At 37.0% G+C, this 12,878-nt stretch overlaps 1 protein-coding gene across 7 annotated transcripts in view; it reads left to right on the forward strand.

Annotated features, from left to right (window-relative positions):
• Nucleotides 1-3,915: 3,915 nt before the first annotated feature.
• LOC139958900 (integrin alpha-9-like) overlaps nt 3,916-12,878 on the forward strand; it is a 49,300-nt gene continuing 40,337 nt past the window's right edge. For 2 of the 7 annotated variants that reach the window (XM_071956330.1, XM_071956329.1), the window contains exons 1-2: nt 3,916-4,288; nt 12,526-12,584. In XM_071956330.1, coding sequence (XP_071812431.1) covers nt 4,128-4,288; nt 12,526-12,584 — 220 coding nt within the window. In that variant the 5' untranslated portion in view covers nt 3,916-4,127. Of the gene's footprint in view, nt 4,289-12,525; nt 12,646-12,878 lie in introns of those variants that run through there. The other 5 variants (XM_071956331.1, XM_071956333.1, XM_071956334.1 and 2 more) reach the window with 3 other exon arrangements.

A 12,878-nucleotide genomic window follows, 5' to 3' on the forward strand; every position in this document is an offset into this window, starting at 1 on the left:
TCCCGAGCTTCAGTTTCAATAATGTACCTAAAGACGGTATCAAGTACCAGTGCAATACATGGAACTAGTGGCGACGGTGACTAGTATGCTTAGTGCTATACATTGCTACTGTGTGTGGAAAGAAAAAAGTATTTCAATGTTCAATGATTTTGAAAATAGTGTCTAGGCCATGTCCCTTTCCTGTGAAAATATGATCATGCTAACTTATGTGAGCTCGAGCCAATTTGACGTGTACAACACTGTAAACAAAGTTATTAGCCGGTGCTGTGGCCGAGTGGATAAAGGCGGTGGCATTTGAAGCGATGAGGCTGAGTAATCGGGAGATTCGCTGACTGCAAATAAGACCATGATTTGCTGATCAATGCACATCGAAAACCAAGAATGTGTTGTAAAGAAAGTGCGGTACCATCAGTGGCGGACTGGCCACACGGGCATTTGGGCAATGCCCGGTGGCCCGATGGGTCGGTGGGCTGGGGAGCCTGGTAAAAATTACATCCCATTTTCACAGTAGTTAATAGAATACAGACGGGCTGTGTAGAAATATATTTTTAATTGTGGGAATCAGTCATGTAAAGACTGTCCTCTCTGCTGCTACACCGATGCTTACAACAGCATCGGGCTTGCCTACAAGCTGCTGCTAACGCTACTTGTGTCACAAGTGGCATGTGAACGTGCTTCTCTGCCTTGAAGAGAATCAATACAATGACACAAGAACATCTTGAGGCGTTCATGTTGTGTCTGTGGAAAAAAGGATCTTGGCCAAACTTGACACTAAAAATATCATTAATGGTGTGGCTGCCAGTAGCAGCGAACTGCGTAGGCTCCTACTCTCGTAGACATGAATTTTATCACATGTTGTCACAAAATGCTTGAAAAACTAATTAAAATCTAAAACATATATTTTTGTCTATTTTTGTTTACGTTTTTAACTTTCCTCAGTTTAATCAAGTGTTGCTTCTGGAAATTATTATTGGGTCTTTTTTAAAGGATTATTGTAACCTACAAAATTGAGAAATATAGCACCATTTTGCATCTAGGCATTCCTTAACTTCAAAAACAAAATCTCAGGACGGCGATCACTAGTAAGTATCATATCAATGAATAATGGGCCGGTCTCGTTTAAAAATGGCCTGGCCGGTTTTAAGACCCAGTCCGCCCCTGGTTACCATGGAAGCTGCTACAAGGCCTACAATCGGTTTTATATTATCAAAATTGGGTAGATCCTCCTGGGGGAGGGGTTGAAGAAAATTGTCTTTTCCCATAATCGCTTTCAGCAGTAATAAATGTTCTATGTTAGTTGTCTGTAGTACCCTTGAAGATTGAAAAAAAAACGAGTCATAGAAAAGCAACAGTAATACGAAACATTAAACGAATGATTACAGTGATTGAACTTTCATCATGTTTGTTGCGCATTTGTGGCTCTCTGTATCTTTAGCTAAGAATGTTATCCTCGATATATTTTCCCCTTAAAATGCATTCAAGAAATGTGACTGCCACAGTGACATAATGCCAATAGGAGATACTCCAGGTGAAGTGTGCGATGCAGTACTTGATAAGTAGAGGTGTGCTGTATCATACAGTGCACACTGAAGTCATTGTGTGGTTTAAACTGGCAAAATTTTAACGATAATCAGAAGGGTCTAAATACTTACTGTATACTTATATCGGAGGTGTGGTAAGAGGGTTACTGGGAGATCCCTTTGCCCTCACTGAATGGTAAATGTTGCTTGAAGTGAGGTTACCCCACAGTAGACCCCTAATACAATGTAACCTGATCAACAAGAGTAGACATTGATCAATGACAGTGATTTTGGAAAACCTTTGCTGCCTATATAGATGAAGGTTACCATAGTGTCCGGCACTTAACCATGTGCGTAAGATGTAAAGTTTGTACCTAATTTTAGGCACCGAGGATGTAAGTGTATTTAATACTTATGAACTTTCATGCTGTCGCTTTGTTTTCCCTGTAATTTTCTGTACGAGGAGAGGGAGAGGGGGGCTGGTTATTGCCAAGTGATACTGTTGAAAAGGGACACATGTCATTGTCATTGACCAGAGGTTGGGGCAGGCTAGAAGGAACATGAATCTGAAGCATTTCACAGGGCGCCTGAAGCATTTCATTTGAAGCATTTCATCCCTTGCCCACCACCCCCAGCATACTGATTGCATGTCCCACTATTACTTGATCTGCATCATACCCCGAAGCACATATCACCTTATGGTTTAAACATGAAAGAGTCACTTAGTTGATGATTGTCAACTTTGTAGTATACATTTTTGTTTAGGGAGGATTTCTGTTGGGGCTCGAGGCATACTAGGCCTATAGAGGTGAAACGCCCCTCCCCTCTGTAATAAAGAAAGTTCATATAAAAGTATACATGCACAGGCTGCAAAATTTTACATGGAATGTACTTGTTTAAACTAATGGCAAACGTTTTAAAAGGTTACTAGGCTATACTTCATACGCCGACACAAGTTTTCTAATTTGCTCCCCAAATAGTTTCTTAATCATCCGCCACTGTCAAATACCAAATATATCACTTTCCGTTGGAGGTGGCCTTTTTGGGACCCTTAGAACCGTAGTGCGTAATATGACGGGAAGCTTGAGGGTCCGAGGTTAGAGTAGAGAGGATAGACGGGATGTTACACCCGTTGGAGACCTGAAATTGTTGACCAATTGTGGACAGGGGAAGGGTAATATTTTTGGTGTTGTAGTCATCTCTTGATACGTTACTTTCTGGTGCCGTATTCAAATAAAGAAAATCGACCTTCGTTTCACTTCTCTGTATACGTAACGAAACAAGACCACACTGTGAAAGAGGTCGACCAGCAGTTACCAACATCAATGTTATGAGATTAAGCTAATTTTTGTCCATGTTATTACTGCACAGGCTAAGCCTCCGTCCAGTACATTGAACTTCCATTAAACCTGATCCTGGCATTGTGGTCCACATTCATATCTTGCGGCTCACTTTCATTCGGCGTTCGTATACTTCTTGACTTCCTCACAGAGTACACACAATGTTTAGTGTATAGGCACTAGGCAGTGCACAAACCAAAGGTAGCCTGTCTGCGCAAGTCGTTTGCTAATCATCGTCAATGACCGGTTCCGTTCTCGTTAATGTGCAACACTTGAACGTGGGATCGCTCTAATTATTTCATAGGAACACCTAGTCTACATCATATGAAAAGTTCAGGTCCCCACCCATCCCTGAGGTGGGTCACAAAAGTCGAGATTCGAAAGGTTTTAGACGGTATTCCCCATAGTCTATCATGTTTCCACTGATGTAGTATTGTTCGGTAGTATAGTAGGGGTAGTATAGTAAGTAGGCCTACGTTGATTTCTAAAGTTGGTCATCGGTGTGTTGCCGTACGAGGTGCTGGCTTGGTAGGGAATTTTTCACACTTCTCTGACAAAATCACACGAAATTCATTTTTTTCATGTCAATTTTGTTTTATACCAAAGTAGGCTTGCTAGGGACGAATCAACTGGCAACTGATTAGGAACTAACAATTGTGCTGCCAGCAAGTCAGATGGAATTCTTTAATTAAAATGTCCAAAATCTCAGACGTATCTCTCCTTATCGTAAGCAGTTTAGATAATCATCGTGTAATTTCTTGTTATAGACATATAGTTTCTTATTATTATAATCATATACTGTTTTATTATAATCGTGTAGATTCTTATTATCATCGTGTAGGTTTTTTGGTTATCATTGCGTATCTTCTGTATATTATCGTATTTAATCAGTATATTATCGTATAATGGTCAGTACATTATTATAGCTTAAAATGACTATATAATCATATACAATTATATCATCATTTTCAGTCGTGATCAGGTTGGCGTTCCATATCAATTTGGTTCAGTTGTTTCCGTATTCAACTACGAAAGCAACTGTGGGTTACGTTTATATTGTTCCTTAAATGAATCAGGGTATCCGTTCAGACAACATGTTTCATCGAACCAAATGTTTTCAGTGTAGGCCTACTATATGTGTACATTGAATGTTTGAGTTAATTTTGTGTTTATATAATTCTTACTGAGAGAAAAGAGAATCCGGGTTGGTGCATCCCTTTTTGTTTTGTTTTTTAATTAAGATTGCCTCAAATCCAGGTTGCCGAGAATGACGTCTCCACAAATCTTAATAGTAATGTTTTTGTCTATCTTCGGAAAATGCCATGCATGTAATTTGGACATAACCAAACCTACACGTTACCATGGAGAGGATGGAGAATATTTTGGTTACACAGTACTACAGTATCGCGACCTGGGCAGTAATACGTAGTGAGTATCATCGGCATATAGTTATTTGTTTCTTCTTGTCCTTTGTATATGTGAATAATAAATGGTTGCACTCATTCACATGCATATTGAAACGATACTACAAACTCAGTATGCCTGGCATTTGGGGACATAAACTATCTTTTAACTATCACAGGGAATTTTAATTAATTAATCGTCAGTATCGACCATAAACTCAAATATATCTAAAATATTCGGTTAGATAAACGGTTCAATAACACATCGACTAAAAACGACTGATTTGTTAATATATTCTCATCAAACACATGCATGTGTAACATCACAACGCGCCTTACAAGCATGAAATCACAACAAAATGTAATAAACAATGAAATTATAAAAGTAACACCAGTAAAATGTAAGCATATACAGAGAACTTTCAACTAACAATGAGGTTAAATAAGATACAAGAATTATGAAAAGTTAATAAAGAATGTCTGCAATTCCAATTACAGAAGTTATTGATGAAAATATTTTGTAAAGACGGGAGCCTCAAGTTTAGATTTAAAACAATTAAAGTTTATCAATCAAGAGAAGTTTGCGTGACACACTGTTAGGACACAAACCGAGAAAGCTCGCCTACTTTTAGAAATTATTCCAAGTGAGAGATTGCGTCAGATATATTTCCCCGTTTGCGGTTTTGTGCAAGCTACTGCTTGCGAATCAACGACTCAACAACTCCTCTAAATAGACCAGAGCCACACCATGGAGACGTTTATGTGAATACATAAAATGTTGAACTTTGTTAGCTACTGAATAGGAAGCCAATGCAGTTCCTGTAGTATGGAGGTTATGTGACCGCATTTCTTTGTCCTATCAATGAAGCTGTAATTTCATACTTTCCCGTGCGGGTAATCCAAAAAGTAATCGAAGTTAATTGTTGGCCTGGCTGAACGATGCTATAGCGCAGTATGTAGGGTGTCACTAAATGTGAAACACAAAAGCAGGACACGGGATGGAAACTAGCCTATTTAGTCCAGATGAAACCACATTTGGTTACTATCTATCTTTGTAATTTGTTTTGATCTTTGATTTCATCTGATATCAGTGTAGTATGAAGGTTAATGATGCCTCTGCAAAACGGACGGTACAGCTGGCCTTTTTTGTCATATCAATAAGATAGCATACCTCATACAATGGCGTCACTGCCTTATACATTAAATCGTCAAAGTAAAGTGGTCTCTTGGTCCTTGTAGAAGTTCTCATAAGCTAAAGTCTACCCATCACTGGATAGCTGACAAATTGACCATTCATGACACTACCAATGTTCCGTATCATAACCATGACAATTATGAGCTGTAAGAGCCTTAAATGTTCGTCACTAAACAAACATCTTTAGGCAGTAACTTACCGTTTTCATACGCTGCTCCTGGGAGGCCTAAAGTGCTCTAAAATTGCCTCAGTTGACCTAATGTTTGCACTTCACATATGTTCGCATTCATGCTTTCCAACATCAAAGCCACAAAAACTAGATTTTTTAAAAACATTCGAAATGATGTATTCCTGATGCTTTTGTGGCGCTTTTCCCGAGGAAGAACACTCGGTAGGATTAATGCAGACTCAATATGGAGTATGCCACAGTATAGGTCAGGGGAAAAAAACAACCTCGGATGGAACCCACCTACTGATTGGAATCCTAAACTGGCTAAGAGACTCATTATTAAATTGCTTAAGCAAAATAGTGTGATCCATCAGTTTTGTTAATACACAATAACATTGTGCACGTAATGCGGTGCGTGTGTTGTTTATTCGTTAACAGACTGGCTAAGGATTATAGGCGAAATGGTTCTCCAAAGAGCAACACAGAGGACGTAAATCCAAGTGTAATGACCCAAATAAAAAAAATTGCAGGAAAATACCCTATACCCTCCCTCGCAAACGTCTTTTCTTGACATATATGGTTAACCTATTAATTCGAAGGGTCTGTCAAAGTACCATTTTTAAATATGAAAATGGCTGTAAAATCCGAGGCTCGTTAATTTAAGTGGCGGGCCCGGCTGCTAACAAGCTAAGACAAATTAGGCCAGCATCTCAGATGCAACACCAAATTGGGGCCATCAAATGCCATGTTTATAATCATATTCATGAATTGCAGGGGTTCTGTTATATGTTTACCCAATACAGCTAAACTCAGTATATGCTTCTGAGTTATTTACACTCAGAAATTTTTTACGCAGGTTAAAGTACAATTTTACTTGATTTTCATGTCAAATAAGAACACTAAAACATTTAGGTAAAATTTAACTAACTGCTTTTTGGTAAAGTTTTACATGATCAGCATGTAACGCAACTACAAAATTAGTATGTAATATTTTGCCAGCGATTTCTACGTAGCACCCGTTCAGTAAGCGTTTTACACATGTTTAGGTTAATTATTAAAAGCAGCTTGATGCATTTTTTTTTTTATTAAATCGATCACAACAGAAGAGCACAGTTAAGAGACAACAAAAAGGAATGACAACACAAATAATTCAGAGCATTTGATGAATTCAACCTTTTATTACAACACTGAAGAGGGTATCCCGTACGGGAATATTTTGTTCCCAAACAGGTTTGCAATTACAGAGTTTTCAGCCAATCAGATTGCTCGTTACGTCAGTACCAATAATGAACGCCTGGAAGTTCGAAGACATACACTGAATAACACACTGACAATTAATTAAATCTAGTTACTGGGTTTCCCTTCAAACGCCCTTACTTTAATTGTAATGCTTGGATCACATGTTGACCTTACTTATGATACATACGCTACATTCCATTGTGTTTACGGTACGTTATCTAAGATTCGTGAGCCACTCTATTGAAATCGGAAGTCGTTTCGTGAAATGGGTACGCAAATAATCAACTTCATTACGCGAGTTCACGAGTCTTGAATGTATAATTTTAAGAAAAGTCACCCAGGAAAGAACCTGGACACGAAAACCAAACAACCAAACGACTGATCCGCTCTCAACCCCAGTCCCCTTGCATCGAGACTGTGTCTTGAATGAATATACGCAAAACAGTATAGTCTGCAGTATGATACATTTCCGTCACTGCACTGTGTACACAGTTATAATACATAAAGGCCTACAGCACATTTGATGCACCCTGTACGAAACTTTCACTGTGCGATGTTATCGATTAATACTTTCACAGAAATCTTCGACCAAACATAGATAATAGCTCATTCAATCATGACAAATCAGTGTGCTAAATATTTCTAGACTGATTCCAAAGATACGAAAAGCTTAGGGTAATTTTGAACGGGTATATCTTCGTTGAAACGAATGGATGCAGACATTTTGGTAACCTCGAATTGAAGGTTTCTATGGTGATGACGTAACTTTCCGACCAATCATGAGCGACTTTTTTCACACAATTGCAAACCTGTTTGGGAAAAAAATATTAGCATCCCGTACATCTACAATCATGCATGAATAGTGAACTACAGCCATGATATTTTAACTTTTGTGTCCAGTTATGGATGACAGTTTGCATCAGATACATTAGGCAATAGGCGGTCGTAACTACATTGATAGCATACTTTCAAACGGTTGAGATCTTTCAGCAATGTAAATACCACTTTTACCTATAATAGAAAAAAAAATAAAATAAGAAAAACATAAACAAAAGGTAATAACAAAAACATGAACAAGAGGTACTATCTCTTAAAGGTGCATGCTTACGAAAATTTAAATGTGTCTGAGATGCATGTACAAAAAACATTTGGTCGAATTTTCAACCAACTCCCTCGACATGTAGTAAGATATTTGAAAGCTCACCAAAATTAACATAATCAACTGTCTGATTGCAAAATTTGACAAAGATACAACTCTACCTGCAGCATTAGCTAAAATTTCTTGCAAAGATACATAAAATGATCTGTTCATAGTTACTTTAGGTTCAATTGCAAAACATCAACCCATGAACATTAAAAAAAAAACATAATCTTATATGTCATGTGAGCTTTGCAACTTAAACATGCTGGTATATAATTGAGCACTGTAGTACTGTTCCAACAAATTAAACTTACTATCAGCTCTTTGACAGGATTATGATGTAATACTATTAAGCACAATGGATACTAATGGATACAATACTTATACATCCTCAAGTAAGAGGAAGGATCTTGAATAGTTGGTGGTAGCCAGTTAACACCGAAATTATTTTGCCTTCACTTTTCACATAAATACCCCACCTCTTGCAACGTTTATAGTCAACATCATTTTAAAGCTAAACTTAAATCATAATCAACTGTCGGCCATGACGAAAATGACAAAGATAACACTTTTCCTATAGTCACCCATATATAAGCAGTATTTTCATAATCTGCTTCAGAGATAATAGTTTAATTTCAATTAAGAGTCAACAATCAACCAGTACCAAATAAAGAATGAAGAATGAAATGAACCGATATAATCTTCTTGAAAGAAAATGGAACAATAGTGAACTTTGTGACATGAAACATATTTGCATTAAACTGAGCATTCTTGTGACACTGAATGCTATGACAGTATATCAATTTCATGTTACTGTTTGTGTAATAAATTTTACATTCGCCATGTTAAACACACAATCATCACATTGATTGGATTTATTATTGTACTGCTGAGTATTAAGCACAACGAATCTAAACACTCTTACAATAACAACAATCCCTCAAGTCATCCGATGTGACGGGTCTGAAAATGTAATGACAAAGAAACAACTCTTCCTGAAGTTAATTTAAAACAAGCAACAACTTTAGATACAGAGTGATTTGTTCATTATTAGTTTAATTTGAATTATCATGCAAACCAATCAAAGCAAGTAGTGGCGAAATGAAAGAATATAATCTTTTTAACACAAATTGTAAAATAAACATCAAAGTGAAATTTGAGATGTGAAAACATGTGGAATGCTGACTATGACGACTGCTACACTGCAATTACCTTGTCTTTGTTGGTGACACAGTCAGCACGAAAATCTCGAATCTGGTTGCACGTCACACTGCCAGTCCATGCAACTTATAAACAACATTTTGGAAAAATTCCCATGCACCAAGACATGCCTTTTGGTATTCCAGATTAAACACATATAATGATTTGAAACACACATCAATGGCCTTCATAAATGTCCTCTGAGGTAGGGCGGGCATGTCTCTCGATGATCACAAATGACTGCTGAGGATGTATTTTGCTTTCTCCGAGAATTAACACATATGGCTGAGGCTTTTCTGAAATATTTTGCAAATAGAACTGCAAGTTGGTGCTTTACTAAGTAACAAAAAAAAAGATAAATATATTCCAATCATAATAAGGCTGTGTAAAAACCTAAATGGTTCATAGGCATTTATTGGCATGTATCAGTCACAAAAACGTGACATCTGCATCCGAAAATAGTAAACGTTTAGTGATTCAAGTGGTAAGAAAAATTAATTATCAAGCAAGGACCTTCAAAAGAGATACTCTCAAGCTGTTCTATTTTGTAATGTCTGTCATAATAACAATAAAGACCTGTGGTACATTAAACCCTGTCCACTGATTACTATGCAAGATATCTGCACCAAAAACAACAGGGACCATCCTTGGGTTAATGGTTATAATTATACTAGACTATCAACCAAAACATAAATAGATTTTGTATTTACATGCTAATTTCAGAAAAATTCTTATTTGGCCCCGCCCATCATCAATATTTAATTAGCAAGCCGAAAATGGCAGTGGAAACATAGTGATGATGGACCAACGCTCCACACCAAATATTAAGTAAATGTCATGTATAGCTACTTGGAAATTGCCTTTTTAAGTTTTTCACATCAAGCCCCACCCCCCCCCCCCATCTGCCCCCCTAATTCCTATACAAGATATCTTCACTGAAAACAACAGGGAACACCATTCTGCCATGTATCAACTCAAATTAATCTAGGATTCTTGAGATATCAGGTATTCAAGCAGACATCTCACACACAGGACATCACCATTGCATAGATTATTCGAGCCTTTGGCAAAAAAAAAAAAAGCCGAAGTGTTGGATGGATGGAAAACAATGTTCTTCAACCATATCATATCTCCCGAGGATTAAATACATTCATCTTAAAAGTCAGTACCTTTGAGAAATTTACTCTCTACTAGTAATTGAGTAGTTGATAAATATTCTTCATTCATTAAGATAAAATATCTGCATCAAATTTTCGCATTGTATTCCAAACACAAACTGACATAATAACAAATGTGGTGGGCACAAGGACATGCAAACTTACACAATGGAAGTCTACGAAAGCTGCACATGATTCCTTTACAGATAGTTAGCCCCTTTGCGTCTCTCAGGAAACAAATGTGGTAACAAACGGATTGCAGCATTGTTTTCCCAGCTCAACAAATAAGTTTAAAATAAAGAATCACCCTGTTTTACATATGGTTATTGTTGAATTTATTATATGTACATAAGTTTCCTTGATATCCACAGACAGTAGTGTTATACCAACTAACCGAATTATAGAAGCAATCAAAGAAAAAACGAGACATCTAGTGTGCCAACTGCATACAGCCACAGCTTAAGTTAAAGTTAGCCCTAAAGTACAGGTACGCATGGTGGCAGACACATTTACATATATCTGGCTTGCTTCGATTTTCAAAGTGGTAAACATTCAGAATTTTTAACTCCTTGTAAACTCATGAGATGATAATGCAGTCTTGGGGATGGGGGTGTCTCTTTTAATGTAAGTTAGTAGATTACAATAATTTAGAATATTTTGTACAGGAACCTATATATCAATGGACAGGTGAGAAGTTCAGAATTTAAGATCATATGACCGTTTTTCAATTTGAGCTCATTCTGTATGCAAATATGCCAAAAATATGCAAATATGCCAACAATCCAAAATGTCATCTCTTCTGTCTATGAGCAATTAACTAAAAGTCGAGGAATTGGGTTGACATCTTGTTTTATATTACTCTTTGTGATTGTCTATAAAATGTCCTTTTCTTCTGATACCAATTGTGGATGAAATTGAGTTATGAGTTGTTTTTCTTTTAGGAGAGTGTAGTCTGTGTCTGTATAGTATGTATATATACTCAGTACTTTTGCCGGTAATTTGCTGGATTTTGACAAATATTTCAGGAATGTTGGGGAAATTTCGGTCATCATTTCTGCATACACTGCTATGATAAGGGCTAGATCACTACCAGATTATAGAGCCTTAGTTAGGTCTATCAGTATCAGCAATCCACATCAGCTCCACATGGCATACTTGCTACCTGCTAAAATGGCAAACCAGTAATTATAAATTGCATTACATGAATATGTTTACTCTAAAAAAAAATGGTATCAGCGTTACGATAGGCCAATGCTCAAGGCCATTTTAAAATGTACTGCTAAGTATAAGCCCTACTATGTAAGAAGGACTAGAAGGATACACTAAGTTATAGGATTAGGCGTAACTAAACTTACGAATAGAATGTACTAAGTAACAGTATAAATCCTCCGTTCGTCCGTGATTCTCTGACAAGTATGAGTTGACCATGACAAACAGCAGCTAGCCTATTATATAACTTAATGTATAAATTTAACGTTAGGTCTACGTAACGCAAGCGAATCAAAAGCAGTCTTCTATTTAATTTAGTCGTGAGTCTGGGAGCATTTCTCAGTATTGTCACGTTCACTTACAGAATAACTAAACTTACCTTCGAATTTGTCAATCAACTCTTCCTGGCCCAGTCCTTTAACGTGATTTTCCATGCCATTGTAGCTCGTGTGGTAGCGAACTGTATGTGGCTTGCGCGTGTATGACGGTGGATTACTAGTATATTTAGTAACGATAAATGACTTTACTTTACAAACTTGTACAAGTTAGGTTGCATTATCTAACTCTGCATCCGTTGATTAACGCTTGGCGAAAGTTACTTGTAATCATGTAAAAATGACTAAGTGGACTTTTAGTATAATTTTCGGTAGTCCTCTATCGTATGCATACGTATACTTTGACTGAATGTTGTGTAATATTTACAAAATGCCATGTATTTTTTACAACCCATGATTTACATAACATTGTTTTACACATTGTGTTCTGTGTGTATACGTATGGTACTCTCAGTCGTGTAAGGGAGTGAGGATCGAGGCACTTAAATGTTTTATCGGCCAGATTCATTTATTGACGTTCCACTGCCACGATTTTGACCAATTTACTACAGTGTCCATAAGTTCATGTGTTTTCGTATTTCAAATATTTCAATTCATATTTCTTGCTCTTTTTCAGGTCTCTTAGTTGGTGCTCCTAGGGGAAATTCAACACATCAACTGACCCTTACAAGGCCTGGTAAAGTTTACAAATGTACAAGTTCCTCGACATGTGATCAAAATAAATCTCGATAGCACGGGTAATAGGCTTCTTCTTCTTCTTCTTCTTCTTCTTCCTTCTTCTTCTTCTTCTTCTTCTTCTTCTTCTTCTTCTTCTTCTTCTTCTTCTTCTTCTTCTTCTTCTTCTCTTCTTCTTCTTCTTCTTCTTCTTCTTCTTCTTCTTCTTCTTCTTCTTCTTCTTCTTCTTCTTCTTCTTCTTCTTCTTCTTCTTCTTCTTCTTCTTCTTCTTCTTCTTTCTTCCTTCTTCTTCTTC

The sequence above is a fragment of the Apostichopus japonicus genome, chromosome 18, assembly GCF_037975245.1.
Source record: "Apostichopus japonicus isolate 1M-3 chromosome 18, ASM3797524v1, whole genome shotgun sequence".
Classification (NCBI taxonomy): Eukaryota; Metazoa; Echinodermata; class Holothuroidea; order Aspidochirotida; family Stichopodidae; genus Apostichopus; species Apostichopus japonicus.